We start from the raw sequence: 27966 nt of genomic DNA, 5'->3' as shown, positions 1-27966 counted from the left end.
TAGATGATTGTGCGTGAAAATCCCGGTAGATTCGCAGTTTCTGAAACTCTGAAACCAGTCCGTCTGGCACCAACATCCATGTCATGTTCAACGCCACTTAAATCACCTTTCTACCCCATTCTGATGCTTGGTTTGAACTTCAGCAGACCCTCTTGACCATGTTCACATGCTTAAATGGATTGAAGTGCTGCCACATGATTGGCTGAATAGATGTTTGCGTTAACAAGAAGTGGTACCTAGTAAAGTGGCAGATGTACATTAACTACCTAACAGGAATTATATTGATATGCTCTCAGTTTACATGAATTTGATAAAACCACATCACCGTTGAATTACTTAAATTATACTTCAATTGTCTCAAACATGTATCGGTCAATGTCAAAGTTTAGTCTTAACATGAGATAAAATACCTGGGTTGTAGGGCACATCAAGTCCAGTGTTACTGAACAGGTAGGCTAGCTGGTCTAGGGAAAACTTCCAGGTAATCTCATTATGTGGCAAAAATCTGGTGAACTGTAGATTTTAGCACGTGTAGATAATGGAAAAAGTAAAACTCTTTGAGGATCTCTTACTGTGTCTGTATGTATCTAATATGACATGACTTCAAATGTATCTGCAAACAAAAGCTACATTCATTAAGGTTGACCATTTCCATATGTATCAGTAGAGAGATCATATCACTGTTAAACATACAGTACTAATTCAATAGAGTTTTTAACTTCAAATTGTACATAAAATTCATTTAACATTTTCTTTTTGCTTATAAAAAATTAAACAAGATACAGTTACCAAATAGAAATAACAATTGTATGCTGTGTCAGCTATACAACATACTGAGCACCTTATTCAACTTTGTTAAAGTACAACAATGGATAAAGTTTTTCACCTACAAAGTCCCCTTCTCTCCATATGGTAACAGTTTTTCAGTAAGTTAGTTCTTAGTATTTCACAAAGGAAACATTAACGTTTCCGGAGTCAGATGGCTGAGTGGTTAGGGAATCGGGATAGTAATCAGAAGGTTGCTAGTTCAATTCCCGGCTATGCTAACCAAATGACGTTGTGTCCTTGGGCAAGGCACTTCACCCTACTTGCCTCGGGGGAATGTCCCTGTACTTACTGTAAGTCGCTCTGGATAAGAGCGTCTGCTAAATGACTAAATGGAAATGTAATGTAACGTCAGCTACACCAGGGACCCAGCCTGGCTCTGAGCTGGAACCATGATGGGCACTGCCCCCATGCGTGTCAGGGTGGAGGAGCTGATGCTGGCCAGCATCGTGAGAGGGTGTGGCACCTGGGGCTGGGCCCCCTCGGTCCTGCTGGGGGTGTTGAGCTTGGGGCTGTGGGGGGCATGGAGAGGGACTCCATTAGTGCTGGGTGGCCGGAGGCTCCTGTGGTTCCTGTGTGGAGGGGTGCCACCGATGTTGTAACCCGGGAGGCCCTGTAAGGGGTTGGGCTCGCCAGGCCTCAGCCGGTAGGCATTGAGTAAGGAGCCTGTGTCCGAGGCAGGCGCGGAGGGGTATGGGTAGTGAAAACTGGGCTGGTCTCGTGGTTGGGGACTCGTTGCTACGGAAGACAGTGTGCCATTCTTGGAGATGTTATCTGATCCTGTCCCACTCTTTGCCCAGGATACGCGCTTGGGTGCTGGAGCATCCTCCCTGCCACGGAAAGACACAAAGACAATCGATGAAAAAGACAAGACAGCACCCGCATACATATAGAAGCAAATCAGTGACATCATGTTTTAAATTTTAAAAGGCATTAAATACTTAATAGTGAAATTGGAAAAAAATTCGGCAAACACATTTTAGGCAAAGAGATTTTGGGGGAAATATTTTTGGGTGAAAACATTTGAGGTGAAAAAATTCAAGGTTCAGAAATTCAGGTTGCTCAAATCCAAGAGCACATTTTTGGGATCCGATTTTTTTTAGTGCAAATTTGAACAACCTGAATTTCTGAACCTTGATTTTTTGGATCATAAATTTTAATAATAAGTATTCAACATTATGTCACTGATTTGCTTCCATACATACAGTCTATACCGACAAGACGGCAAACATAAACAAATCTAACTTAATTTCATTGGCAATCTCCTCTTCTGTGTCTCCCCTCCTTCTCAATATGAAGATGAGGAAGAGCACAATGGCTACCAGACCAACTATGGACCCCAAGGCGGTGGCTGCGATCACCCCGGTGTTGGAAGCTGTGGGGCGGGGAAAATAAGAAGGACAGTTCAGCCAGGACGAAGAGGACCAGGAGCAGGTGGATTGGGAGTGTTGTGGCGTGTGCCATACAGTACGTACAGGTAAAGACCTCAAGGTTGATGGAGCAGCTGTCTGCTCCGGCGGTGTTGCTGGCTCGACACACATACTTCCCTGACATGCCTTTCGTCAGATTGCTCAGCCTCAGGGTGCCTTGTCTCTCATCTGGAAGGGAAGCATCGCACAGCACACTATTCAGGATGAAGGCCTGCTAAAGTAGGTTGTGATAAACAAACACACCCAGATTGTTCTGTTCGCTGATCACATACAGCTAGATGCACTACCAGTAACGGTAATGTACTCTACTCTAAATAACACACACTGTAAACATACACTAGAATGCCATCTACACAATATGGTCCTGGAGAGAGGGATGTTATGGAAAGCCATCATGTCAAATTTGCTAGGGAGGGTTTGTATGGTTTTTCCATCCCCCATCATCATTCATTTAGTCATTTACATTTAGTCATTCACCCAGCCATTGTGAACAATTTGAATTTCTGTCCAATCCATAAATGTATGGACAGTAAAATGATTGTTTTACAACACAGTGTGACTGGATTGATAGTCTAATGTAGGCCTGCAAGTGATAATCACAAATCCATTCATAACATTACAGCGACACAAAATAGAGACCATGTAGGTCTTCAAATGCTGAGGTTTACATCAAAAAGTCACATGGGGCATCAGACAAGTCGATGCAGTCCAGTATTATAATACACAATGTTGCTTTACCTAAATCTGTGACTGTGGTCCATTTATATGTTGCCTGACAGATGCATTGTTCTACATGTGTAGAGTAAATAAGTAGGACATCCTTAACAAACAAATCCTTTACAATCCACTCTGGGACAACACAAATGAGTTTACATCTTCGTAAAAATATCAGGAAGTAATAGAAGAGTTGTTATATTCTGGCTGGTATTCCTAATGCAGGGCAGACTAGTAGTATTCACACTATGATGTCAGCTGCCTTTATTTTGAGGGAGGAGACTAGCATTTAAACAATTTAAAGTGTCCACTGTCATTCTCACAAACAGCTGTTCCGTAGTAATGGGAGAGAAATGCTGTTTGGTAACATCCTCCCGTACCATCTGCTACAGGAAAGGGACGGTCAGGGCTGCATTGTCACAACACAAGGTCCTCCATGATGACTACTCATGGTTTCCATTTCACAGTAAACCAAAACTGTCTAGGGCAGATTCTACCATAGGCAGTACTGCTTGAAATGGGAACTCATTGAGGAAATCAGCTGTGTTTACTTAAAAACTTGGAAAGAAGTACATTTACATGAAATACAAAGTAATGAACCCTGCATCAATAACGTCATGAATTGATACAAGTTGAAGCCCCAGTTCCGGATATTGCTGTGTGTTCCAGGTGACACAACTGCTGCCATCTGTGACATCACTCTGGTGTCCTGTCATTGATGGTTTAATCACAAGGTTGAAAACAAGGTGACGGAAACTAGACCTGAGTGGGACAGATTAGCAGCATCAGCAAACCCTCACTTGGCTTATGTTTAACCTTAAACAGCAATCAGAATCCCACCATGAGGTGATCTGTTAAGTCTCTTTATGTGACCTTTACTTAGAAAGTGGGTATTTTCAGCGTAATACAGTGCAATTCATCAAAGAAGTGTGGACTATGGAAACTGTAGAGCGAGATAATATACATAAATCCTTCACTTGGAATAAAAAAAACTAACTTTTTTGAACAGCTGTAACTTATTTACGTACATATTCCGAATCATGTAAACATATTCATACACACGCATATGTTTCTTCTTCTTTCTTTGTATATGAACTACTCCCACACTTGTTCACGACAAGGCATCCTCCTCACTCACTGCAACTATTCTGATGTTACTCTGCGGAAACCCCTTTTTGAGTTGTATTAGCATGTTTGTATTGCATCGGGATTACCATGACGTTTTGTCATGTACTGGGGGTCAGATGGCTGAGCGGTTAGGGAATCGGGCTATTAATCAGAAGCTTGCAGGTTTGATCCCGGCCGTGCTAAATTACGTTGTGTCCTTGGGCAAGGCACTTCACCCTACTTGCGTCGGGGAGAATGTCCCTGTACTTACTGTGTCTCTCTGGATAAGAGCGTCTGCTAAATGACTAAAATAGAAAAAAATTAGGAAAAAAAAGTACTTTGCACATTGCCGTGTACTTAATAGCCATGTCAAGAGGATGTTAACACAGCAGTTACACATATTTCTCTCAGAGCCAGATGGCCATGGGGTCACGTCTCCATAGAGACAGAGGCACAGCAAAAACTTTGTTACTAGCTTGCCTGGTCACAGAATGTATATTTAATCGTAGATACAGCACACTGAGAGCATAAGGTCATCTATGTTATCAGAATATATATATATGGGTTTGGAACAAACACACAGCTAAAAGGTAGGAATTCTAGTTGGGGTTGCAGTGTGACATTGAGGTGAAGCTCTATGTGACAGAGGATTACTGCTGGCTAGGGATGAGCTGTGAAGGGCTGCAGGAGGACGTCAGTGTGGGGTGGATGAGTGAAACCCTTACCCATGAACCCAAGAACAATCAAGGGCTGGGGGCAGGACTTCCATTCTAGATCATGCAGGAGGAGACAGTGGTGGAAAGAAAGGATGTGAAGGGGGGTAGTGCACATTGATGGAATGCTTTGATTCTGAAACATTTGAAATTCTGTCCTTTTGTAGGGACCATTCATGTATATGTGACTGAGACATGCAAGCGAGTGAGTGAGTGAATGAGTGTGCAAACAAGCAAACAAGCAAACATGCAAGCAAGCCTCTGGGTCTGTATACGTGTACATATTGAAACCAATGGAAAATATACATTATTGGGAAAACAGATTAGATAAAAGAGTGAAAAAACTAGATAAAGAGATGAAGAAAAGAAAGCTGTTCCAATATACGGTTAGTCAGCCTAAGCTCCATTATTCAGAGACAGCTGGCGTTTTCACAAGAGAATCATCTATTTCTCGGAACAAAAACAGCTACAAAACGATGTAAAAAAACCCATCACAAAGCATATTATCTATTGACTGGAACAAAAAGCTGGGAATAAAATAGGTATTTTATGTTAGGTAAAGTGTTTCTAATGTCTATGCAGTGCACTTTGCTCATGTTGTCTGGCTCTTTGAAAGATTTAGTGATAAATATCTTGACATTTCAAAGGGCCTGGTATGATCGAACACCCCACAGTGGGATCTGTCCAGACGATGCATGGCTGTGTCTTTATAACTCTCCTGAGGCCTCCAGCATAGCAAAGGAAACACATGAAAAAAATGACTTCCTCACCAGGGGAAAAACATGAGTCTCTACAATTCCACTTCTTGTTTGATAGAATTCATACAGCGTAGTACAAACGGTGTGGGAAGTACTATCACTTTACCCAGAAAGCAATGGAAATTAATGAAAGGACCTGCATTGACCATAGTGATTGTTAAAGAATTACCCATAACCCTAATACTCACTCTGCATCGGGGAAAAGTAGACCTCGGACACTGGGGCTGCCTTGGTCCACTTGTACTGAGGCACAGGTTTGCCTGAGCTGGACTTACAGCTTAGAGTCACGTTTCCGTTCAGCACAGGGATTCCTGTCAGGGTGCACTCTGGAGGCGAGGGAGGGACTGAGCGGGAGTGAAAGATAGGCAGATAGATTAAAGAGCCAGATCAAGACAGAAACACAAGAGATAAATGAAAGCATGTAGCATTACATCTTGTAGTACTATTGACCTTCCAAAGGATGATTCAATCCATTTGATACCAATATGTTGTTTCCTAGAATGGATGACTTTATTTTACAAGGTAATAGGTGCTGTGGGTCTGTGACCATCTGCTGTGGCTGTGGGATCTGCTGTAATGGCTAGACAGTACTATACAGTACATGTCAACTGTGGAGACCAGTTTCATTTCCAAAGTGCTTGCCATGTACAGAAATGAGAAAATCATACAGAAAACAGGCTGCCAAGTCTGCACGTTGTTCGTAATAGGGTAATGTTTCTGGTACAGTGCTTCAGCTCGCACTGGCATCCTGACTGATCTGCTACCTTTGACATTAAGGCGCAGTTCCCCGGTGAGGCCTGGAGAACCAGGGATGATGACGTTACAGAAGTAGCGCCCTGAATCCGACTCCAGGGTGTTGTTGATGAAGATAGAGAGGTTAGCGGAGGGCATGGACACACTGAAGCCCACACGCTTCCTGAACTCTGGGCTTCCGTCGTTGATAAAGTTTGGGGTGTAGGAGATGATCTGTCAGGCACAGGAGGGAAAACATTGCTTGCTGTGACATAACACACTGAAACAATTTAGGTAATTGTGATATTGGTAGCCATAATGTAGATGCACAGAATTTCTGTAATACTGAGAGAGGTTTTCAGGGAAGATGACAAAAGTTGCAGCATTCCTTCTTCCAATACCCAGTACTCATCGAGATGAAATGTTTAGTCCAGCGCAGTTTCCCAGGCTACTCAGTTAAAGCCTATGAGAAGTCAACGCCCTTCATAAAGATAATCCTTATATATATGTGCAGATGGTCGAGTTAGATTTTTTTTAGTCTGATTTTCTGTTTGAGATAAGCTTATGCGGCAGCAGACAGTGAAACTACTGAGATTATCGTAATCACTGCAAAGAGCATGTAGACACACATGTGCAGGTTTTTAACCTACAGGACACACATGCACCACATTCGCTGGGTCACCATTAGTGCCATGGTAATTCATGGCTGTGCATATGAATTTCAAATTCTTGTACTCGCTGTGAAATATTTTACTGTTTTTCCTACAGGTACACTCTTGTGACCTATGCTCTTTTGTAAAGCTCTCTCTTGGAAGTCGCTTTGGATAAAAGCGTCTGCTAAATGCATAAATGTAAATGTAAATATGTATCTTCAACTGACTCACGATAAAAGGTGCTGGAAATAATCCTAATCTGGGTAGATCACCAGCACCCATTCATACTGAATATTACCGAGTTTTGAGGACATTCAAGATGCAGTAGAAAATCTGAACTCTTAATATGAAAGTAAAGCAGGTGAACTTTGACTTATCAAACTATGGAATCTCATCTGGATGATTCGGAAAGCTCTTTAGTGTCCTTGTAACATGGCATTAGGCCAAATGAATTGATAGGCTGCTGTTCAATTGTCTCACAAACCTATTAGAATGTAATCAGCAACTCTATTTGTCATTTATTTATTATTTATTTGTCTCAGCTAATACTTTTAAAGACAAATTAGGTAATACAAAGCAGTCAACATCTTGAAGTCTGAACCCCCTAACTCACTCACTTGTTTGGACTCGTTCGCCATGAAGTTCCAGATGACTGTGTTCTTATGGATGTCAGAGTTGGGGCTGTACCAGGCCTGCAACACAGCCATCTGGCCCTTCACCACCTCCATGTCTCTCCTGGGGATCTCCACCCGCTGTGAGTCACCTGGAGCAGTTACCACAGCAGGAGAGAAAACACCAACACCGTCACACTGTCTCCTGAATTTATGGCTACTTTATATTTTATTTGATATATATTTTGTTTTTTAAATTATAAATTCCCTTAGTATTCGTCATACTTTGTACCTTTAGTGTAGTTAGACCACGTTTTTAAGTTTTAAGATTCCTATATGTTTAATGTATGCACCTTCCTGCCAAAGTAAATTCCTTGTCTGTGCAAACTTTCATGGCGATTAAAACCCTTTCTGATTCTGAAGCATCACCATTACCCTCACCCCCTGCTCATTCATGTCGCAATGCCCAACATTACAGTTTGAAATACAGGATCATCACTCATCAAAGCCTTGGAAACCTCCTACTGTCCCTTCCTTGATCATCTTGATATTGTTTTCCTCACTTAGTCTCCTGTGTGATAATTTACTGTATCCATGCCACTATTATAATCCTACACATGTGCTGTGGTAATCCGATAACCACGTAATGCAGTAAAACATGCAAAGACCAAATGGCATGAGGAATAGAAGGCACATTACAAATCATCCAATTAGAGACATTATGCCTTGAAAAATGTTTGTAAAGATCGTGGAGCCCACAACTTTTGTGGGGCTTATACATAACAATTTTGAGCTGTTCTCTCCAACTGTCAGCATCTCATTCGAAACATTCCTCACTATTTTTATTGCTATCTTCAATCTGGTTGGAATCTGGTCATTGACAGTTCTGTCAATAGCTCCTCTGCATGGTGACCAGTGATACACTGTGATTCAAAGCGAAAATATGAATTCCTGGGGTGTGTGTGTGGTGTGTTTTTTGTGAGGACGGACTAGGTACTAGGGTTACAGCCTGTGTGAATTCCAATAGTGGATTTAAAAACACCCCCTCCTTTAGTGTTATCATATTGACTGAGAAAGGTCTTCAATAATTTATTTTCAAAGAAAAAAGTATTGAAGTCTACTGCTTATTGTAGTTTGAAAAGGCATCATCACACAATTCAAACCCACCCCTTTCAGACAAGCATGACTAATAAGACAAGATCAAGCATTTGAGTTGATAGGACGAACGGGAAACACCTATGCTAATGTCAAGCATTTGATGTAATTTTAATATATTGGGTCTGGGAGAATAAAAAAACATACACTAATATCAAGCATTTTAGTTGATTTGAAAAACCAACTCAGAATCCTAACTGCCATGTAATGATATATTTATCTAGCGTTTAAATCCCTCCCTGAACACAAAACACAACAATAATCTATAGCAAGAACAGTTGACCAACAGATAAGACAGGAAAAAAAATACATGAGGTACACATCCTAAAGATAAGGATGGTTGTGGTACAGCACGTAGCATCAGAAACAAAGCTGAAGGAGTGGATGTCTTGGACCACGATGAGAGACAAGCAGGGGAGAGGAAGAAGAGCAGGGTTGGAGGTCATCAGAGGCAGGTTAACTCACAGGGTGGCCAGTCCCCTGAGCTGGTCAGCTGGAGGTGGATCAGCTGATCCCAGCACCCGGAGTCCTCAGGATACGCCAGCTTGGAGCCAAATCGACAGACACACTCAATGAGAACGACCTGGCTCCGGACGGCTCTCAATCTCTGAACCGCTACAACACTAACACCTTCCAAGAGGGGGAGGGTCCTAACCCCCAGTATTCAAAAACACACAAATTTAAGGAGATAGTTTGATCAAGATCCAGTTTGCGAAGACTGTTCCACATCCAAAGCTTCCACAGCTGCACTGAAGACATGCTTTCCTTCTTTTTAGAATTTAACTCTGTTCAGCTGGGAGAATTATAGATGACAGAGAGAGTGGGAGAGAGAGAGTGAGAGAGATAAGAGGGAGAGAGTGTGTGTGTGTGAGAGAGAGAGAGAGAGAGAGAGAGACAGAGAGAGAGAGAGAGAGAGAGAGAGAGAGAGAGAGAGAGAGAGAGAGAGAGAGAGAGAGAAAGAAAAAGACTGGGAGAGATGAGAGAGAGTGTGTGTGTGTGTGTGTGTGTGTGTGTGTGTGTGTGTGTGTGTGTGTGTGTGTGTGAGAGAGAAAGACAGAGAGAAAGAGAGAGAAAGGCAGGGAGAGAGACAGTGACAGGCAGAGATAAGAGAGTGTGTTTGTGTGTGAGAGAGAGGGATAGAGAAAGAGAGAGAGAGGGATAGACAGGGAGAGAGGGATAGAGAGAGAGAGAGAGAGAGAGAGAGAGAGAGAGAGAGAGAGAGAGAGAGGGAGAGATAAGAGAGAAAGACAGGGAGAGATAGGAGGCAGAGAGTGCAACTTGGTGTATGTGTGACGTCAAGCCCTGGCATCTTGTTTTTTGGGCTTAAAGTTGCAGTTGCTCTATGCTTTCTTATTACCCATGGGATATTTTGACCCCCTAGCAAGCCCACTACTGTGGTGTCACAACATTTAAATCCTGCAGACTAATCCCTTAACAATCCCTGGCTCAATCTTCCAATTCTGACCCCCGCTTCAAAAAACGTCAGCCCAGCAGAGTACTCCGATAATGTAATGCAGGACACTGTGGAACCTGCCAGTCTTTGCTGTCACTTAGACAAGAGTGGACTTGTGATAGGTATAACTCAGTGGAGAAGCATTTAAACGCAGATCTAGAGGTTGGGGTTAATAACCCCTGTAAGTCACTGTCGGAGAAATTAAGAATGTAACGTTTTATACTGAATAACACTGGTGCTAGCATTCCTTGTCTGCAGAGGAACCCCTCCCCAAATGAACTATAGAAGACACTAGGCTTACGTAATCAAACTGACCTAGGCTGACCATTGTCTTACTAGAGATTACATAAATATGTTTAACAATATCTGTACTAAGTAAACCATCTGGTCAAGCGTAGGGTCAGGAACTTTGTAAGTTTCCACTGCTAAGGACGCACACACGTGCACACGCTTAATATTTCTAACAGTCACTTTGGATAAAAGCATCTGCTAAATGAATTAAATGAGTCTTATGCTAACAAAGAGCTCAAATTTTTCACGTAGGCTATATAATATCCACCCAGACAAGTGTAATTTTGGAAGGCACATTAATCCAACTGATAACCAACTGATAACTGTTTGACAATATATTCATTTAAAATCAAACCAGATTCAGTCTTGGGTGTCACCAGTGTAATCATCACTGATTACAAGGATTAAAGTGTCAATCTGTGCTAATAAAGATGAGAACCTAGTTTTTATGCAGCACAGGATGAGAAGGCGAAGGGGAGACTGTTCTACCTGGCTTTCCACCCATCAAATTAAGATACAACTGTGATTATACAAACCAAAGGTTTTATATGTTAGTTTAAATATATAAAACAAGGCATGAGAGAGGAACACAATATGTGTGAATGATAACCCCTCATAACACTATACAGTCCCGTGACTATTCTTGTGGTTCTTGGGCCAGGTTTATCCTCAGTATCTGTGTCAGTGAATTGTTCATCAAATGAAGGAAAATCTTCCCTAATCCCTGGCTGTCTCCATCTGGGCCGTGTGTGGCTTCAGAGACAGAGACACATTGGAAGGTGTGGATGTCTGTATCAAGTCCATCTAAATCCAAGCTGCTAAACCCATGAAATACTGCCCCTGTAAGGAGTGAAAACTGAACATGCTGGATTCTGTGTTCAGTCCAAACAAATGTCTTGATTTTAGACGCCTGTGTCCAATAATTCAGCCATTTTCTTCTTGCACATGTTTATTCAAACATGCAAATTGTCTGATGCTGGTGACTCAACTGTTACAAGTCGGTGACCGCCACTAGTGGTGTGGGCTCTAGAGTTCTGAGAGACACATAGTTCTGGAAAAAAATATCAAAGCAAAGTACACGGTGCCATGCATGCTGGAGCTCAATTAGAGGGGTCACTGTTTCAGATGTAGTATCTAAAGTCATCCAGTAGGGGGAAGTATATCTTTAGGAGAAATAGCCAAGAGGCACAAATCATTGCCCAACATTAATTGTTTTTAAACAAAAATGAACCAGCTACTGCTAATAACTAATGTTTGAGGTGAGATATCCAGTAATTTCACGCAGAACCACTCTTTTGTACTGTTCAGTTGACCCATAGGGGAGAACACCAATTCAGTAGTCTGAAAGAGTGGCAGAAGATAGCCCAACTTTCATTAACGTGTCACCCTTTCTTCCAGTGTAGCCTCAATTCTCTTTTCACTACAGTCTTTATCATTAGGTAGAGCTAAGAATCAAGTTTGCTCTCTGCCACTTTCTCTCTCTCTTTCTCTCTCACTCGGTCTCTCCATCCCTATCTCCGCTGAGCAGGCTCTCCTGTCTCCAAATGAGGCTCTAATCTAGAAAAAGAAGCAATAAATTCCAGGTTTATTCCAAGTCTTTGATGGAAAAGCACAGACAGGTGCGTGATTGGCAAGTCTTACAGCCTCCTGCCGTTGCATTCCCAGAGTAAATATCACGCCTCATTAAGAAGGCAGTCCATCTGAAGTCCTTCACAGCTGCTAAACTCTAAATTTTTCAGAGGTATATAGGACTGACTCAGAATACGAGGGATGCAATAATGTATGGAATATCAGGATATCAGGAGTCTATTTAAGTCGGTACACGAGCAAGAAAAAGGGACGTTGGACAATAAGATACCCCGTCTCTATAAAACACTGCATATTGGACTGACCCTCGGGGCTTCAAACAGATGGAGTTTAAATAATAAATATTTGGAGGAGGCTCCTTTAAATTGGATTACATTAGCGTAATCTCTGCAGCTATTTTAAGCCATTTTGAGGGTGCTATCTCATCACAGGAGCTTTAATCCTTCTTAAGTTTTGATTGTGTTCAAATTGATTCGGCATGCACACATGGGCTAAAACTCCTACACACCACTCCTCTCTCTCTATCTCTCTCTCTCTCTCTCCCTCTCTCTCTCTCTCTCTCTCTCTCTCTCTCTCTCTTTCTCTCTTTTACACAAAAGCACGTTCACACACAAATGTGCGTGAACACACACATACAGTTCACACAGTCAGACACAAATTGAGCACACACAAGAGATGTAACTAAATCACATTATTTATGAATCTCCTTGTACCGAAAGGAAGTGCACTTCATGGGAGAAAAAACTTCCAGGCGTCGTAGCTGATTTCGGGATTACTAGGCTATTTTTCTGTTTTGTCACCTAGAGAGTTTGGAGACGCAGATTCAAAAGATTCAAGTCAATGGAGGGTATAAAAGCCTACCATTAAAACTCCCGTCATTTTGATATAAACAATATCAGAGGTATAGCCTCAGCTTCACACTATACTTAATGTAGGTCCTAACCTCTGAGATTTCAATAGTGTGAAGTATTTGTAGGAGACCGCCGAAGGCCAAAATAAAAAAAGGGATTTATCAATCTCTCATCCCCTTTGCTGCGCAAACTGTTTCCATACAAAGCAACAGAAACAAGCCTTCTGACTATGGCTTCTCTTTCAGAATTTGGCAAAGGGATATTTTCTCCCCTTTATCAATCTTAAAGGTTAGTGTCCCTCCCCCACACAAGCACAGATGGATGGAGCTGGAGTGATACATTAAAGAAGCTCACCATAAGAGAGAGAGACAGAGAGAGAGAGAGAGAGAGAGAGAGAGAGAGAGAGAGAGAGAGAGAGAGAGAGAGAGAGAGAGAGAGAGAGAGAGAGAGAGAGAGAGAGAGAGAGAGAGAGAGTGTTAGAGGTTAGGTTCCCAATCAACTTAACAAGGAGCTTCCCCTCAGTTTCTTCTTTTAGCTGGCACGGTAGACCGACCATTAATCCACGAGCATTACATCATAGTTAACGACACGATCGAGATACAACTGTTAATATTCATCACCATTGATCACTGTCACAGACGACAGCCGTGGCCCACTTGGCTTTAGGAATTCTGAGCAAACTGCCGAACAGATCGCAGGGCTTGAGTATAGACTGTGATTAGGGGAACGACGGTATCCAGGAAGCGGGTCTCCGTAATGACCACCCATAGGGCCAGACAGTGATGGAGCTCATTATGTATGTGATGCCAGAGGGGGTGTTGTGTTCTGCTCCCATGGTGGTTTCATCCACAAAGCTGTGAGGAGAACAGGTCATGCAGATTCTTATTTGAACTATGATCCAGTGCTTCCCATCAACATCTGACCTCTGACTACGATCTCTACCCACTGCCACACTCTTGCTCGTGACTCCACCACACACGCTCGTTGACATGAATATGTATGCTCCGACAGCGGCACGGTTCGGCATGCCTGCGTCTGCCAAATGTCATACTGTCGTTAGAGCGCTGACTTTTAGGGAGTGCATTTATCATCAGCTAACCCCCCAAGCTGAGGAAGACATTAGAAGGAAGGAGAGGAAGAAAAGCTGCATGTCTTCCTGATCATGAAGAGAATGGATGCGTGGGAGCTTTGATCATAAGCCAGGCACAAAGCATTTTGATGCAGTGTCAATGCACACAGCACACTAAGGCAAGCGAGCCCCCTTATTGTAAGTCTTACAGTAACTCACAATAACTGTATTACAGCAAGCCGCACGTTGTGTGTGTGAGTGTGCGCGTTTGTGTGCGTGGATGCTTGTGTGTGTGCTGGTGTGTTAGTAAGCTGATGTGTGAGTGTGTGTGTGTGTGTGTGTGTGTCCGCGTGTCACAGGTCAAAACCGTGTAAAACAGTTTCCCTTCAAAACCTTACAAAAATGAAACTCTTCTAGTTAGTGTGTGAGGAAAGAGGAAGGAGGTTGGGTCACCCTGCTCTCTCTCATGTAGGATTTTGACGGGTGTCACTGGCCTCATCAGGCTCGCTGTCCATCACCCGATGCCTCAGCCCACACTGCCCCAGGCCCTTGTGGCAGGAACTGGTGGCAGGGAATGAAAGGGAAGCGTTGGACTTAAATAGGTCTGCAGTATCACACCACAACAGCAGCTAACCACCATACCGCCCCAACACTATCTTGGGCTTTGAAGAAGATATTTATAAGCCATTAGTGTGGCAGGAGGGCAAGGGGATGTCGTTTCATCTCCCAGATCTGTCATGTGTTCGGCTGAGGAGGAGCCAGCCTTGACAGTGACAGAGAGTAGAGGCTGCTAAGGCTGGAACAGAATCTTTGCCAATAATCAAAACACAGAAATCTCATTGGTGTACTACCTACACTCGTATTGTATAAATCCTAATCCATATGACTGGCCTGGTGGTTAGTAATCACCATCAACAACACACAGTATCTTGAGGCTCAGGAATATCCTCTGACCTAATGCCATATAAATCTAAAACAGTAAACCTCCAGTTTAAGAAAACAACAAGGATCCATTCCTTGCAGAAGGACGCTTGGTCTCGGCAATTCACACAGATTATACAGTTGTTCCAGTTTTTTGCAAGGACATGAATTCACTACCCAGGAACCCATGGTTCCATGCCTTCTCGGAAATGAGATCATAAAAAATTAACACTGTGCTGCAGGGAGGATTATCTATATTGACGTTACAAAATGATAAAATCAGTCAAAAATGAATGTGACATAGAGAATATTCTCTGGTTAGCAGCATTTCTGACTGAACAATAATGCATACGGGACATGGGGAATCGACCAGCATGGAGAACTGGAGTGGTGGATGTCTGAAGGAGTTACAATCATAAATAATGATGTCATTCTCATTCTGTTCCAGAGCATTCACCGGCATGTTGAACAGACAGAGAGGTTGTGAGGGGATGTGTGTAGAATGAGATATGACTATGTGGCTGGGAGTGCTATGGAAGTGTTTTGAATGGTGAGAAAGTGCATGAGTGATTTATTGGTCTCTATATGAAAGGCAGCTTGTGCTGTGCCTAGAGGAGAATCCATGAAGCTAGAAGCCTGCTGGAACATCTGACCAAGCCTCTGGGCTCAGGTGGCCCCTTAGGAGAGAGAGAGTGACCAGCCAAAAGATTAAGCACTCAGACCCAGTCCACAAACACAATCACATTTAGTCCAAAACCCATTGAGATGCGTGGAGCTTTGCCACTGAAAGAGCCTGGAGACCAGAGGATATCTTCAGTCAGTCAAATCGCCACCTGAGCCCTGGTTGGTTTATAGCTTCAGAACTGCTGCTGCTCTACTCCTTTTAGGGAGCTGAGAGACGAAACAGACACACATATTTCTCTACACTGAAAAAGATGTGTCTAGTTTCTAGTCTAAAAATCTCATTACACTTAAAATACGGCACAATCACCTAACAAGTAACATTTCAGTGAGATATAGGTATGTGATTTTAGACAATGCATCTTGAATATCTTGTTAAGTGAAGGAGTCTTGAAAACATCTTGTTTTGAGTTGTATCTCAGATTAAACACGTTTTTTTGACATATCATGTCCTTTTCAGGTACTAATCTGCCTTATTGATCTTGAAAGGCCTAAATATCACATCTTATTTCAGAATGTTTTTAACAAGCACATTTTTACTTGTTCCACAGTCAGATTTTTATTACAGATTTATACAAGCAAAAAACTCATTTAATAGATTTTTCTTCCGTAATCATCCAAGTGTCATAATTTGCAGTGCAGCTCTCCATCTCATCAAACTAATCCCTCACTTGGTGTTTGATCAAACTAATTTCACACTGGACAAAGTCCATTGCTGAACCTTGGATGGTAAATAACAGACGGTCTAAAAATAATCCCCAAAAGCCTTTTTTTCACATTAGACGGGGTGTAATTTAGTGAGGTGACATGACATGGGGTATACTCATGGATTAAGCCACCAAAAAAAAGGATTCAATGGTTCCCACACCCTGCTACAAGTGATTAACAGATACAGGCTTTTAGCCTTTCAAGACAGGGCAAACCGATAAACAGGTAGCAGCAGCATGAGTATAGGATCGCTGATGGTGAGATTAGATGGGGGCAGCCTCCTTCAGACTGACCTGGTTGGGCTTCTGTGTCATAGTGAAAGACAAGAGTGAGATTATTCAGGTTTCTTACTGTAATAATCCTCTTTGGCTTCTGTAACATCCTCCCCCTTCAACACCCTAAGTGTAAACAGTTGGTGGAGAGGGAAGGGTTGACAAGCTTGTTAAGAAAATGGAGACTATGGAGGTTATGACACCAAATAAACATTTTACCTAAGCTTCACTCCTAGATCTGCTGGGGGAGATGGAGAGAATTAGACAGTTCTCAGCTCTCGGATTTGATCTCCTGATCATTTAACAAGGTAGGCTCCTCTAGAGCCATAAATTCTTTGGATAAATTACAAAAAATTGGATGAGAATCCAAATAAGGAGACAGCTGTACAGATGAAGAACTAAATCAAGATTTTCCAGAGGCCAAGAATGAGAATGGTGTGTTCCATTAGCAATAGCAGGGTTCCTCTTTATAACACAGAATATGGCTACTTGTGATTGATCTTCTCAAACTTTGACGCCAACAGAACATTATACTTTACAGAGCCCCTAGCAGTCAAAGAAAAAGAAGAACCAGTTGTATTTTTGGCTCCTGTTTTATTTTTTTATTTTTTTATAAAACTGCTGAAGATGGCAGCAGCAGGTGGGCCATGCAAATCTATGAGATATGAAACTTGGAGACTGAAAAACACTGTCAAATCTCCGAGTGCTTTAATCGATCAACAGCAGCGTTGCATCGGCAGAGGCTGAGTCAGCGGAGAATTGGTGATAAAACACAGCAACGTCAAGAGGTGCAGCCGTCCTCAGCTACATAACATTCAAAAATAATTATTTAGACGGTATGCATGCTGAGGTGTGCTACATTACCATAAACATATGTCGTTTTTATTCAACCAGAACTTTGTTCAACATTCCTTGCACACAAGAAATAGATAAAATAAATGCTATATTTCACTGCGCTGTTTAAAAAAATACGAGAAGCTGTTTCTTGTAGTTGTTGACAGGACCAACCACTGTGAAAGCTAGCATGCTAAATCCAGCTATCTGCAGTTCTGTACATCTTGTGTTATTTCCAAAATAGATCTCACATGCTTCCATCTCAACCTGCAAGACACACTAATATTGACAATAGAAGGATGTTTTTTTTTTACTGGTCTGTCAATCAGGGCCCGGGGTCGGTGAGACAGTTTTCCAGGTCATCAGCTCAACACCGCTGGGAGATACCATCCTGTAGGTTATCCCTGATCTCAGACTGAGCTGGTAGGCAGATGAAAGCTAAGGCTGGAGCACACATCAAGAGAACTGCCAAAAGAGATGTCAACACCAAAAGACAGAATATAGACCAGCTACCAACTACTGCCTGTTGGCAATAAACAAATGGATGAATGATAACTTTCTTAAATTAAATGAAGACAAAACCGAAGTCCTACTATGTGGCCCCAAATCCAAAAGAGAGATGCTTATTAAGAATCTTGGAGGCTTAACCCCCTGTCTTAAACCAGAGGTGACGAGTCTCGGTGTAATCCTGGACTCAGATTTGAATTTCAACTCTCACATTAATAAAGTGACCAAAACAGCTTTCTTTCACCTGAGGAATATAGCAAAGGTACGACCATTCATAAACCAAAATGATGCAGAGAAGTTAATTCATGCTTTTATATCCAGCCGGCTGGACTACTGTAACGCACTTTTCACTGGTCTTCCCAAGAAAACCACTGAAAGACTACAGCTCATTCAAAATTCTGCAGCTAGATTATTAACCAAAACTAAAAGGAGAGAACACATTAGTCCTGTCCTAGCTACTTTACACTGGCTCCCTGTTACCTTCAGAATTGACTTTAAGGTCCTTTTCCTCACATACAAAGCTCTACACGGACAAGGACCTAGCTACATTGCTAACTCCTTTATAAACTACACACCAGCTAGAACACTGCGATCATCAAATGCAGGCCTATTAGAGGTCACCAGAAGCAGTCATAAGAAGATTGGTGATTCGGCCTTTGTCAATTACGCCCCAAAACTATGGAACAAATTACCCATAAATATTAGGGAAGCAAACACTCTAGACATTTTTAAAAGACAGCTTAAAACCTACCTTTTTACCGAAGCATTTAAGTAATTTTATCTCAAAAGGGTTTTCCTACTTTTTAAAGTTGTTTTCTCTCTTGAACAGAGATCTTATTGTGATTTTTATTTTTGTTTGAATTGTTTATCACTTGTATTATTGTTTTTATTGATTTTATTGATTTTATGTAAAGCACCTTGAACTACAATTCTTGTATGAAATGTGCTATATAAATAAAGACTTACTTACTTACTTACTTACCATTATCAAGAACACTCCGGTCTCCGGAGTTGGGTTTAGACTGTTCGGTAAGTATACTTATTTACAGTAAACAGTCTTCATTAATTATCTCCACGTGTTGTTGTTCCATTTATGTCAGTTTATGCCTCTATCTCTGTGACAGTTGGCAGTAAAGGGGTTAAGTCTTTAATTCACACACAGATCAACGGAGCATTGATTAGTTTGGATGGTGCCACTGTCATAAGGCCACTCGCATGTCCCTTGGGGGAGGAATGTTCTGTGTGTGTGTGGTGCATAAGATTAGCGCTGAGTGGGATTAGCGTAAATCTTTGCGTGCACACTTGTAAGTGTGTGTGTTTGGTAACTCCCCCTCTCTCTCCCTTTCTCACTCTCATCAGTATACATAATATCAAATAATTTTACACAACTGTTCTCTGCTTTACATTATGTGTCAGCAGTGTCAGGTGTCAGGCCAGGCGACGCCCCTCTCTCCAACAAGCTCCGTTTCCATGGCACTCCTGTTGATGGAGCATGGCTGATGTTTCTTCGGCCAGGTTCGCTAAGCTCTCTCTCCACATTCTAATCTTATTATCAGTCCAAGCTGGCTTTAAGAGGGAGGGACCCGGGGACGCACAGAATCCCAGTGGCATGGGGAGGGGTTGGGGTTGGGGGGGGGGGGGTCACACCCTTTAATCTGGCCACTGTGTTTTCATTTTTGACACAATTGCCTCAGAACCTGTGTGTTTGTGAAGCAGATGGGGAGGGTGTATACACTTCTTTACTTGCTATTACAAAATATTTCTACCCATATTAATGGGTTCCCTCTTAAACTATTGGGGATTCTTAAGTCTTAAATTTCTTTAGTCAGTCTGGCTCTATCAACTTCAATATCAAAGTTCAAATCAAACATCATATTGTGAATACACCACTTATGTTGGACATTGTGGCACCACCTAATGTAATTAAAGTTGTCTATTTAACTCTGGCTTGAAGCCAATCGCACTTCAAAGAAAAACCTTTTCTCGGAAGTGGGATCAATTCTGGTGTAAGAGATTCATACCTCTTTCTAAGACCATCTAAGAGCGTGGAAGGGGTATTTTTATTAATAGAAGTCTAAATACATTGTGATGTTGATGACCTCAACAGAAGCTACTCACAATTTAACTTTTTTTGACCTAGACCATTATGCCAAGACAATAGTTGGCCAAAATTCCTTTTATCAGAATATTACTCAGATTAATCAGTAGATTAACACATCAGTAAAAAAAGACAACAATAATTGTCTTACAATGTCAGAATTGTGTTACAATTCTTGAATATTGAAAATTGCATAGCAATTCTGTATTTCAAAAGCATGGACAAGATAAAGTGAGCTGTATACATGTTTAATAATGGCAGGTAAGCTACACAGGGTTGTTGGTGCATTGAGCCATGATATTTACTGAACTATTATGAGATATTGCAGCATGTAAAGTGGCATGATCTCTGCTACTCTACATGGCATGGTGGACCTACTATATGGCCTACTGTTATTTGGGCCACAAAGACAAAATAAATATGATAGCAAAACCGGATGATGCTAATGCTCATAGAGAAACCTTTTTTTATTTTTTATTAGGAGATATACAATTGTCACTCCTGAGAATAGTTTCAGAAAGCCCACGATATCTGGCCATGCAGAGTTATTGGGATTTGGAAGGATAGTCATGGGACAGAGAGAGGCAATGGGGAATGGACTGTGGATGGGTAACCCGCCCAAGTGTGAAAATAAAACAGAAATTAGGAATTTCAATAACCTTTTCCCATCAAAGTTGAATTCCCCAAGCGGAAGAGTGTTTGAACACTATCAGGAACACACAGAGTGACGGCACATGCCAGATGGATATTACCTGCTCGAATGTAGAATTTTCAAGGCTCAAATAAAACTCTATTTCCTTTCATTACTGACATCCTGTCTTTGACTTACCTTTTGGTCATTCAAAGTATTTTGAAAACTAGCCTTAACATTGCTGCTCGCATTCTAGGATTGTGGTTAAACTGCACCAATAAAAGTAAACATAGCAGAAAGACTCAATAGAGAACCGAAGGCAGTTATTAATTTAGTATCTCGCATGTACTATGTACTTTTCCTTTTCACATAGTTATGATTATACATGTACTTCTGACCTTAAAAAATCACTGATGTAAAAAAATTATATTCCTTGGCTTCCCCCCAATAAAACACAAACATCCTTAAAAATTATATGTCCCTGTCTGTGGCCTGCCTAGGAAGCTAATTCAGTCATCACACAAGGGATATGAATACAACTGTGCACATGAATGCACTGATGGGTAGATTTAAATTTGTGCACTGATCTCTACTTCTAAAGAACTCTGTCATGATTCATTTTCAGCTTTTTCACATAAAACAAACTGAACAAAGGCTTACTGTCACTGTGGAGGACCATACAGGCACTGGCTACGAATACTCCTTTGCTGAAATATTACTGATAGAAATGCAGATGCATGGGTTCATGTCTACTGGGTACTGAACCTGCCTGCTTGAAAATACCACTGAGTCTGACACAGAGCCTGGTCTTTCAATGTCAGGCTTCACTGACCAGAGACATTCCCGGCCAGTAAATCAATTTCCCAAAACACTTTATGCTTTATTTTACACACCACAGATTCCCTCTGTATGGATCTGAACCCACTCAACCCCAAAATTAGCTTTTGGTAACCCAACTTTGACAATGCCAATGTCTAACAGGTTTTCATGAATGAACCATTCCTGTGGTGAACACAGATCAAAAAGATAGATGTACACGGAATGCATTAAGCCTGGCCACACAGCACTCCATTCACAACCAAACAAAATAGTATTTTACTCAACTTGATGCCCACTACTAACAAACACCTCCCTTTTTACCAGTAGCAGCAATATCAAATACAATTTTTTTTGAGAATGTTCAAAAAAAATCTGTTCCACACCTGCCTAAGTTTCTTGACTGAACTTCAAACGTTACAGCCCATGTCTGAGTGCATATTATTACTTCACCTACATTTACTAACTGAAATGGGAATAATATAAGATGGAGTCTGTGCCATGCCTTTAAAGTAGTTAGGGTTACTGGTCTTATCAGCTTGGAGCAGGTTTCTCCTGGTCTGTCCTGTGCACTTTACTGAGACTAGATCAATTTAGAGAGCCAGCCAACTTCAGGGTCTGAAATAGAAACGACACTGTTCCCCCCTGACTGAGAGCCTCTAATGCAATGACCATGTATTAGGCTTATGACCTGCTGGTATATAACCTAGACCCAATTTCACAACATTTTGAGTGTCATTACCTCATTACGTTGGAAACATATTAGTCGAAAGTGGCAACATTGGCTTAGTGGAGACTGGTGTAGACAACAAAAAGAGTCATATGTAATTTAAGGCTAATAACCACCCATTATAACAGTCCATAATAGAAAGGTCCCTGTCATCCTACTATACAGACGTATGTAGCCTACTGTATGTGATCTTGATCTGAGTGTCTTTGTTTATATATTCAATGAAATGTCGAACATGTAAATACATTTTATCCAGAATACCTATTACAAATGAAATAGTGACAACGCAGGTGCTTTCAAATCAATTTTTCATGAATACAAGATCAGAGCCTGAGTTGCAATTCCCTGATCTTTACATGTTCTTGTTCAAATGACATTGATTTCCGTACGGCATCTCTTGTAGACCTCAGTCCAACTAGGAAATAAGCCTTCTTTCTCAAGACGTAAATTGAAACCGTGGCTCATTAATGAATAGCTTTGAGTGAAAGGTAGATTGGTCAATTGATTTGAGGTAAAATCATTATTAGGGGTGTAACGATACACTCAGCTCACGATTCAATACGTAACCCGATACTGGGTGTACAATACAATATGTATCATAATATTTTGAACAACATTTGAAATTAAACTGAAATTCACTTAACAGATTTATTTCCAAAACATTAAACATTTTCAATAATTTTCTTTGTTGTACATACAATTTAGTTAAGTCCGTTCAAGCGATTTCTGTGAATGCAGTGAATGCATGCATGACGCAGGTGCAGAGTAGGTCGCGCGCTGGCAGCTCAATCAATAGGATCAAACGGACGTCGTATTGTAAAAATATTACCATAACTCTACGAAACATATTGTAAACATTTTGTATTGCGATATATTGTTCCACGATATATTGTTACACCCCTAATCATTATAGTACCTTCCCTGGTTTGAATCCTCAGTCAATTGGAAGAAGTGTTGGGTTGGAAAGGCATGACTGTAGAATACACTGCAGTACATTCTCTCCTTCTTGGTTGGTTGACTGTTTCTATATTAAGCGGTATCTGCCACCACCCTGGAGCATTAATTCTAAAGGCAATTGCCTTACTACCGAAGGGACAGCACAGAGCAGCGTTTGATACTGGAGTAGATTGATGTTAGAGGTAAAATGACTCCCGCAGGGTCCAGCTACAGTAGGTTTTTCTCTCATGACATCTGGCCTGTTGCTGTATAAGATGGCTATGAGTTATCTAAGCACAGAAGTTACATACAGTATTTTGATAAGGACCATATCATCATGAAATTGTCTGAAAAGTGAGAGTATCCAAACAATTCAGAAATCAGCTTTAGAGTGGTAAGTGTACACTTAATCTTTAAGGTGAATCCCATAGAGACAGCAGGGATGGTTCTTAGCCTCATATAACCAGATCTGAAGCCTTTAACACCAAGTAACCCCATCCGGTCGCTCAGAACAACACCTTGAACCCCCTGGCCCAGAAGCATGGAGACAGCAAGGGGATAAAAGGGTGCCCTCACTCCTCAATGAATACTGATCTTCCATCTCCTCACAGACAAAACCATCCATCTCCCCCCTCTTTTCCTGGGGATTCATCACCTGCCCTTTTACCACCACAACAAAAATACCATCAAGCCTTGCTCCCCAGGCCTATCATCCACCATTACAAAACTAACCAATCTCCAAAAACACTTAGTTTACAAACCCATCTTGGCCAATATCACCCACCAAAAACACCCACGATAGCCCATCTCTTAACAATTACACCTGACCATCCCCAATCTTGCATTATCTCTAAACACAAAAGTCTTGCTTTCCCTCCCACCTGGATGACGAAGTGGACGAAAAAAGGCATGTGTTGAAGACCAGCCGTCTTCAAGCCTTGTACCCATTGACATCAATCGTGGGCTCGGATAAAAGAAGCCTTTTAGAACTGTCAATGGAACACAGTACACATATTTTAGTTTTAAAAAGCTGCACTGTGTGTCAGGATGTGGCTGAAAGAGAAGATGTAACAGGGATTCGTTACCATCTATATAATGTGACTCAACAACTGTGCTCATAGACACCTTTGAAGAGGCAGGCTCAAACACATTGTGATAAATTACAAAAAATTGAATGATTTACCATATATCTAAATGTTAAATGAAGTGGTATACAACAGGATTCAGACGTCATCCGTCATTCATCCAGTTGTTGTCGGTTAGTTGTGTTCCACTGGGGCGTGCGCTGCTTGTGTGATCTCTGACACCCACGTTCTGGTGTCTATCAGGGCAAAGGCCTCATTTAGAGGGGGGGATTGTACCTCATTAGTGTGTGCTATTTCCCATGATGCACCTGGCCTAAATCACCACAGTCCTCACCCACGCCTGGGTGTAAATGGAAGACTGCTCTCTGTGAGATTCATGATTTATGAGCTGTACACTCCAGAGCTCTGCTTACTGCTTTGCCTACAGGCAGTCTCTTTTGCATGTTGCCAAAGGTCAGAAGTACAGTGCAGACATTTCTTGAAAGAAAGTTAGAACAGCAAGAAGGACATTCCAAACGATGCATTTGAGAAGTCTAAGGTTAAGAAAAGCCACGATACTAAGACAGCATACACACACAAAAATAACCGAAAAGGGATTCTGGTAAAGCTGAGGCAGGTTGACTCGCTAATTGGCAGAGTGGGATGATGGTGGGATGATGAGTTCTCTGCAAAGCACCCTGATAGACTCATCTCCGTGGCGACCCGAGCCTGAGCAGGTCTGCCCTCTCAGGCATCATTAGTCACATGAGGACAGGCCCTGGATGGAGGCAGTGGTGGGGAGGGAATAATGACAAGCCGCCGCTGTGGCTGCACCTTAACAGCAGCCAGTCAGTCAGTCTGGGGTGTTTTGCTTCACTGCACCGGCTGTCAGACACATTCGGTTTATGTCCCTCCCAGAGTGGCACACTCGCGGATGAATTTAAGAAATTCTTGATTATAGATTGAGAGACTGAAAACAAACTTTGTGTCTCGCTGCTCATTAAAATAAGGATTTTTTAATTCTGGCACATTAGTATTACTCTGGCAGATGGTAGCTACAGATCCTCTTCTACACGTACACATTGCACTCGCTGTTGTTGTAGAGATGAAATGACATACAGTAGTCTGCACAGTAAAGACTGTGGAGGATTTTCAAGAACAGAGCCTGCTCCAACTCCATCTAGTTAAACAACTCACAGTGACGTGTTAGCCATTAGTTCCAGGCAAGTTGCCTTTTGATTAACGACTGTCTGTTAGTCCAAGGCAAGCTGTAGCCGTTAATTAGGTGAAATATTGACTTTGTGGGATTGGTACATTCTAGGTGATATGCGGGGGGCACATATAATTGACCATGCTAGCTAGGCATTAGACCCGCTAATGATTTACGCTGAGAGGAATGGGCGACTCTAAGCAGAGACTTCATCCACCTCCGCTGGAATAATCTGCTTGTTAGGCTGCGCCTATTTTGACTATTATCAGATGATTTTTATTCATTTTATCTTGTAAAGCTCAATTTATTATAAAGCTAAGGGAAGCTGAAACAGTCAAAGAGTAAGGGAGTAGTTTATACAATTAACAGGGCCTAAGACACAGCACTTTCAATATCATATCTTCTGAGACATCTCTGCGACTGGCCAGACTGAGTACCCAACTGCCTTTTCTCATCCTGTCAGCTGTCTAACAAAAGGTTTGCGTTACTATGGTCCCCTATGCTTCGGATGGGAGCTATAGAATAATTCCACACAGCCCCAGAAACCTGTCATTTCAAGTGTGAAACAGAGTTAACCCCTGACACACAGTGATCACACTGACATGACATCAAAGCCTGTCCCTTAACATATAAATATCTTAAGTATCTTTTCAAACACATAGACTTACCTACGGGGACAAAAAAATGGTAAACTACGGCTATCCTCCTGATCCATACTGTCATTCTCCAGGAGAGGGATTAATAAGACACATCAATAAAGACACATCAAAACACATTTCATGTTGACCATGTTAATTCCAGTCAAACCAGGAGTCACCAAATGTTTTAATCTCATCGCAAAGCCTGCTTGCCAGTACCTTGTTAAAAAGCTGCAGCCAGTCAGTGATTACAAAACAAATCTGATTTCTGCTGCCTGAAAGATAAGGGACCACAATGGACCTAGCTTTTCTTAATCAGTCCTTTATTGTGTATATAAATTGACTCTTAATTTAACTAAACATTTGTAAGTGTCATTGAGTGGCTGATTACAACCAAACACATGCCCAACAGCTAAGACCAGGGGCGCCGCTAGGGTTTCTGAGCCCCCTGATGTAATGTAGGCCTACTCCCGGCCCCAAAATCATACAGGAAAGTGTGGGGTTCTGCTGGGCCCCCTGTCTGACTAGGGTCCTTAGAATCATCCTAATCTCCCCCCTGTTGCGGTGTCCGTGCATAAGACTCACAGAGCCCTTATTGGTTTAATGGCCAGCGTACTATATGTCTTCCTGCGGTTGTTATAGGTTTCAAAGATGATGCCAACAGCAAATTAGATAACGCGGTATAGTCTAGATTTAAGTTTGATAGTGTCAAAGTGGGATTTACCAATTTCACACCAGCACATTTCACACTGTTGATAAATATAGTGTCTTGGGCACCTGTCTTGGGTCCATCTGAGTGCAATGAAAGGTGCAACTTGTCAAATGAATAGCCTATCATTTAGCCTAATGTACACACTAAAAAAACTATACCTTGAAGAAAATAGGAAAGGGTATCCTATTTTGTAGGCTTTTCCTTATCAAACACGCCTCCAAAGAAATAAAAGCAAGTTTATACAAAATATTGGAAAAAGCAGTGCATGTACAGTTAATGCAATAAATAAATAAATGACTAAATGTAATGCACAGGTGTGACGTCACTAGTTATGCTAACTAGCCAATATTCTAGTTATTTAGTCACATTTATATATTACACACAAAAACGTCTTTCTTTGGATGCGGAAAACTTTTGTACGTGATGAACATTTGCCAAGCAAAGAATTTTACTCACCAAAATAAAGATACAAAAAAATACTTCAATCAATATCACAAAAGTATTTGAGGCTTAAATATCTTACCTTGGACTATCCATACCAACGTCAACAGGGCACGAGCTCTCCATGATATCTCCATCTCCCAACATTAACCGTCTGTTCCGGTGCAAGGTAAGTCCCCTCAGATCTAAAACTTATTCGCAAGTAAGCTACCGTGGAGCGTTGTCCTTGGAGAGTAAATAGACAATGTTTAGCTAAGCACGTATAACAAAGAAAGCGTGTTGAAGCTCACGTTAACGGTTATGAATAATTTCCCTTTTCCCGTCCGGCACCCAAACAATAGATGACATTGCAGAGCACTGGCGAGTTTGCACTTCTATAAGCACTGTCGAACACTAAACCACGAGAAAATAGTTCACTGTCTCGCCATGACACTTATACATCTCATCTCTCCAGTTTTGCTCTCTCCTGCATCTTTCTGAGCGTCTCTCAACACGCTCGTAGGTTAGAACCGTTAACTATTCTAGTTCCCAGGGTTTCAGCCGTCCATGTATAGCTGGCACCTGCGCGCGCCGGGAACGCCCCCTAATCCTTTTTCCGTACAGGTGCCGACCTCCGCTACATTTCTCCCCTGGTGCCGTGTATCAGAACCTCTTTACCATGCAGACTCTTGGATTAATTTATTTTATAGGATTTATAACATACACTGACCTCAATAGTTAGATTAATTAAATGCACTGCATTTTTATGAAGATAAGAATAGTTAATATGACATTGAACAGAAAACATTTGATATAGAAGTCCCCCAAGAGACGCATTA

General features: G+C 41.7%; 1 protein-coding gene across 2 annotated transcripts; it reads right to left on the bottom strand.

Annotated features, from left to right (window-relative positions):
* Positions 1-1126: 1126 nt before the first annotated feature.
* esamb (endothelial cell adhesion molecule b) lies at positions 1127-27684 on the bottom strand. Of its 2 annotated transcripts, XM_062473914.1 has the most exons (8): positions 27231-27684; positions 7550-7695; positions 6312-6513; positions 5736-5891; positions 4802-4846; positions 2301-2423; positions 2071-2200; positions 1127-1655 (listed from the first exon to the last, which is right to left on the bottom strand). In XM_062473914.1, exons 1-8 carry the CDS (start codon positions 27283-27285, stop codon positions 1181-1183), a joined length of 1332 nt encoding a protein of 443 aa, XP_062329898.1. In that variant the 5' UTR covers positions 27286-27684; the 3' UTR covers positions 1127-1180. The 2 variants fall into 2 exon arrangements, with proteins under 2 accessions (XP_062329898.1, XP_062329899.1); XM_062473915.1 differs by lacking the exon at positions 4802-4846 and having other exon boundaries at positions 1128-1655.
* Positions 27685-27966: the final 282 nt, after the last annotated feature.

This window comes from Osmerus eperlanus, chromosome 11 (assembly GCF_963692335.1).
Source record: "Osmerus eperlanus chromosome 11, fOsmEpe2.1, whole genome shotgun sequence".
Taxonomy (NCBI): Eukaryota; Metazoa; Chordata; class Actinopteri; order Osmeriformes; family Osmeridae; genus Osmerus; species Osmerus eperlanus.
This window is presented reverse-complemented; position numbering and strand designations above follow the sequence as displayed.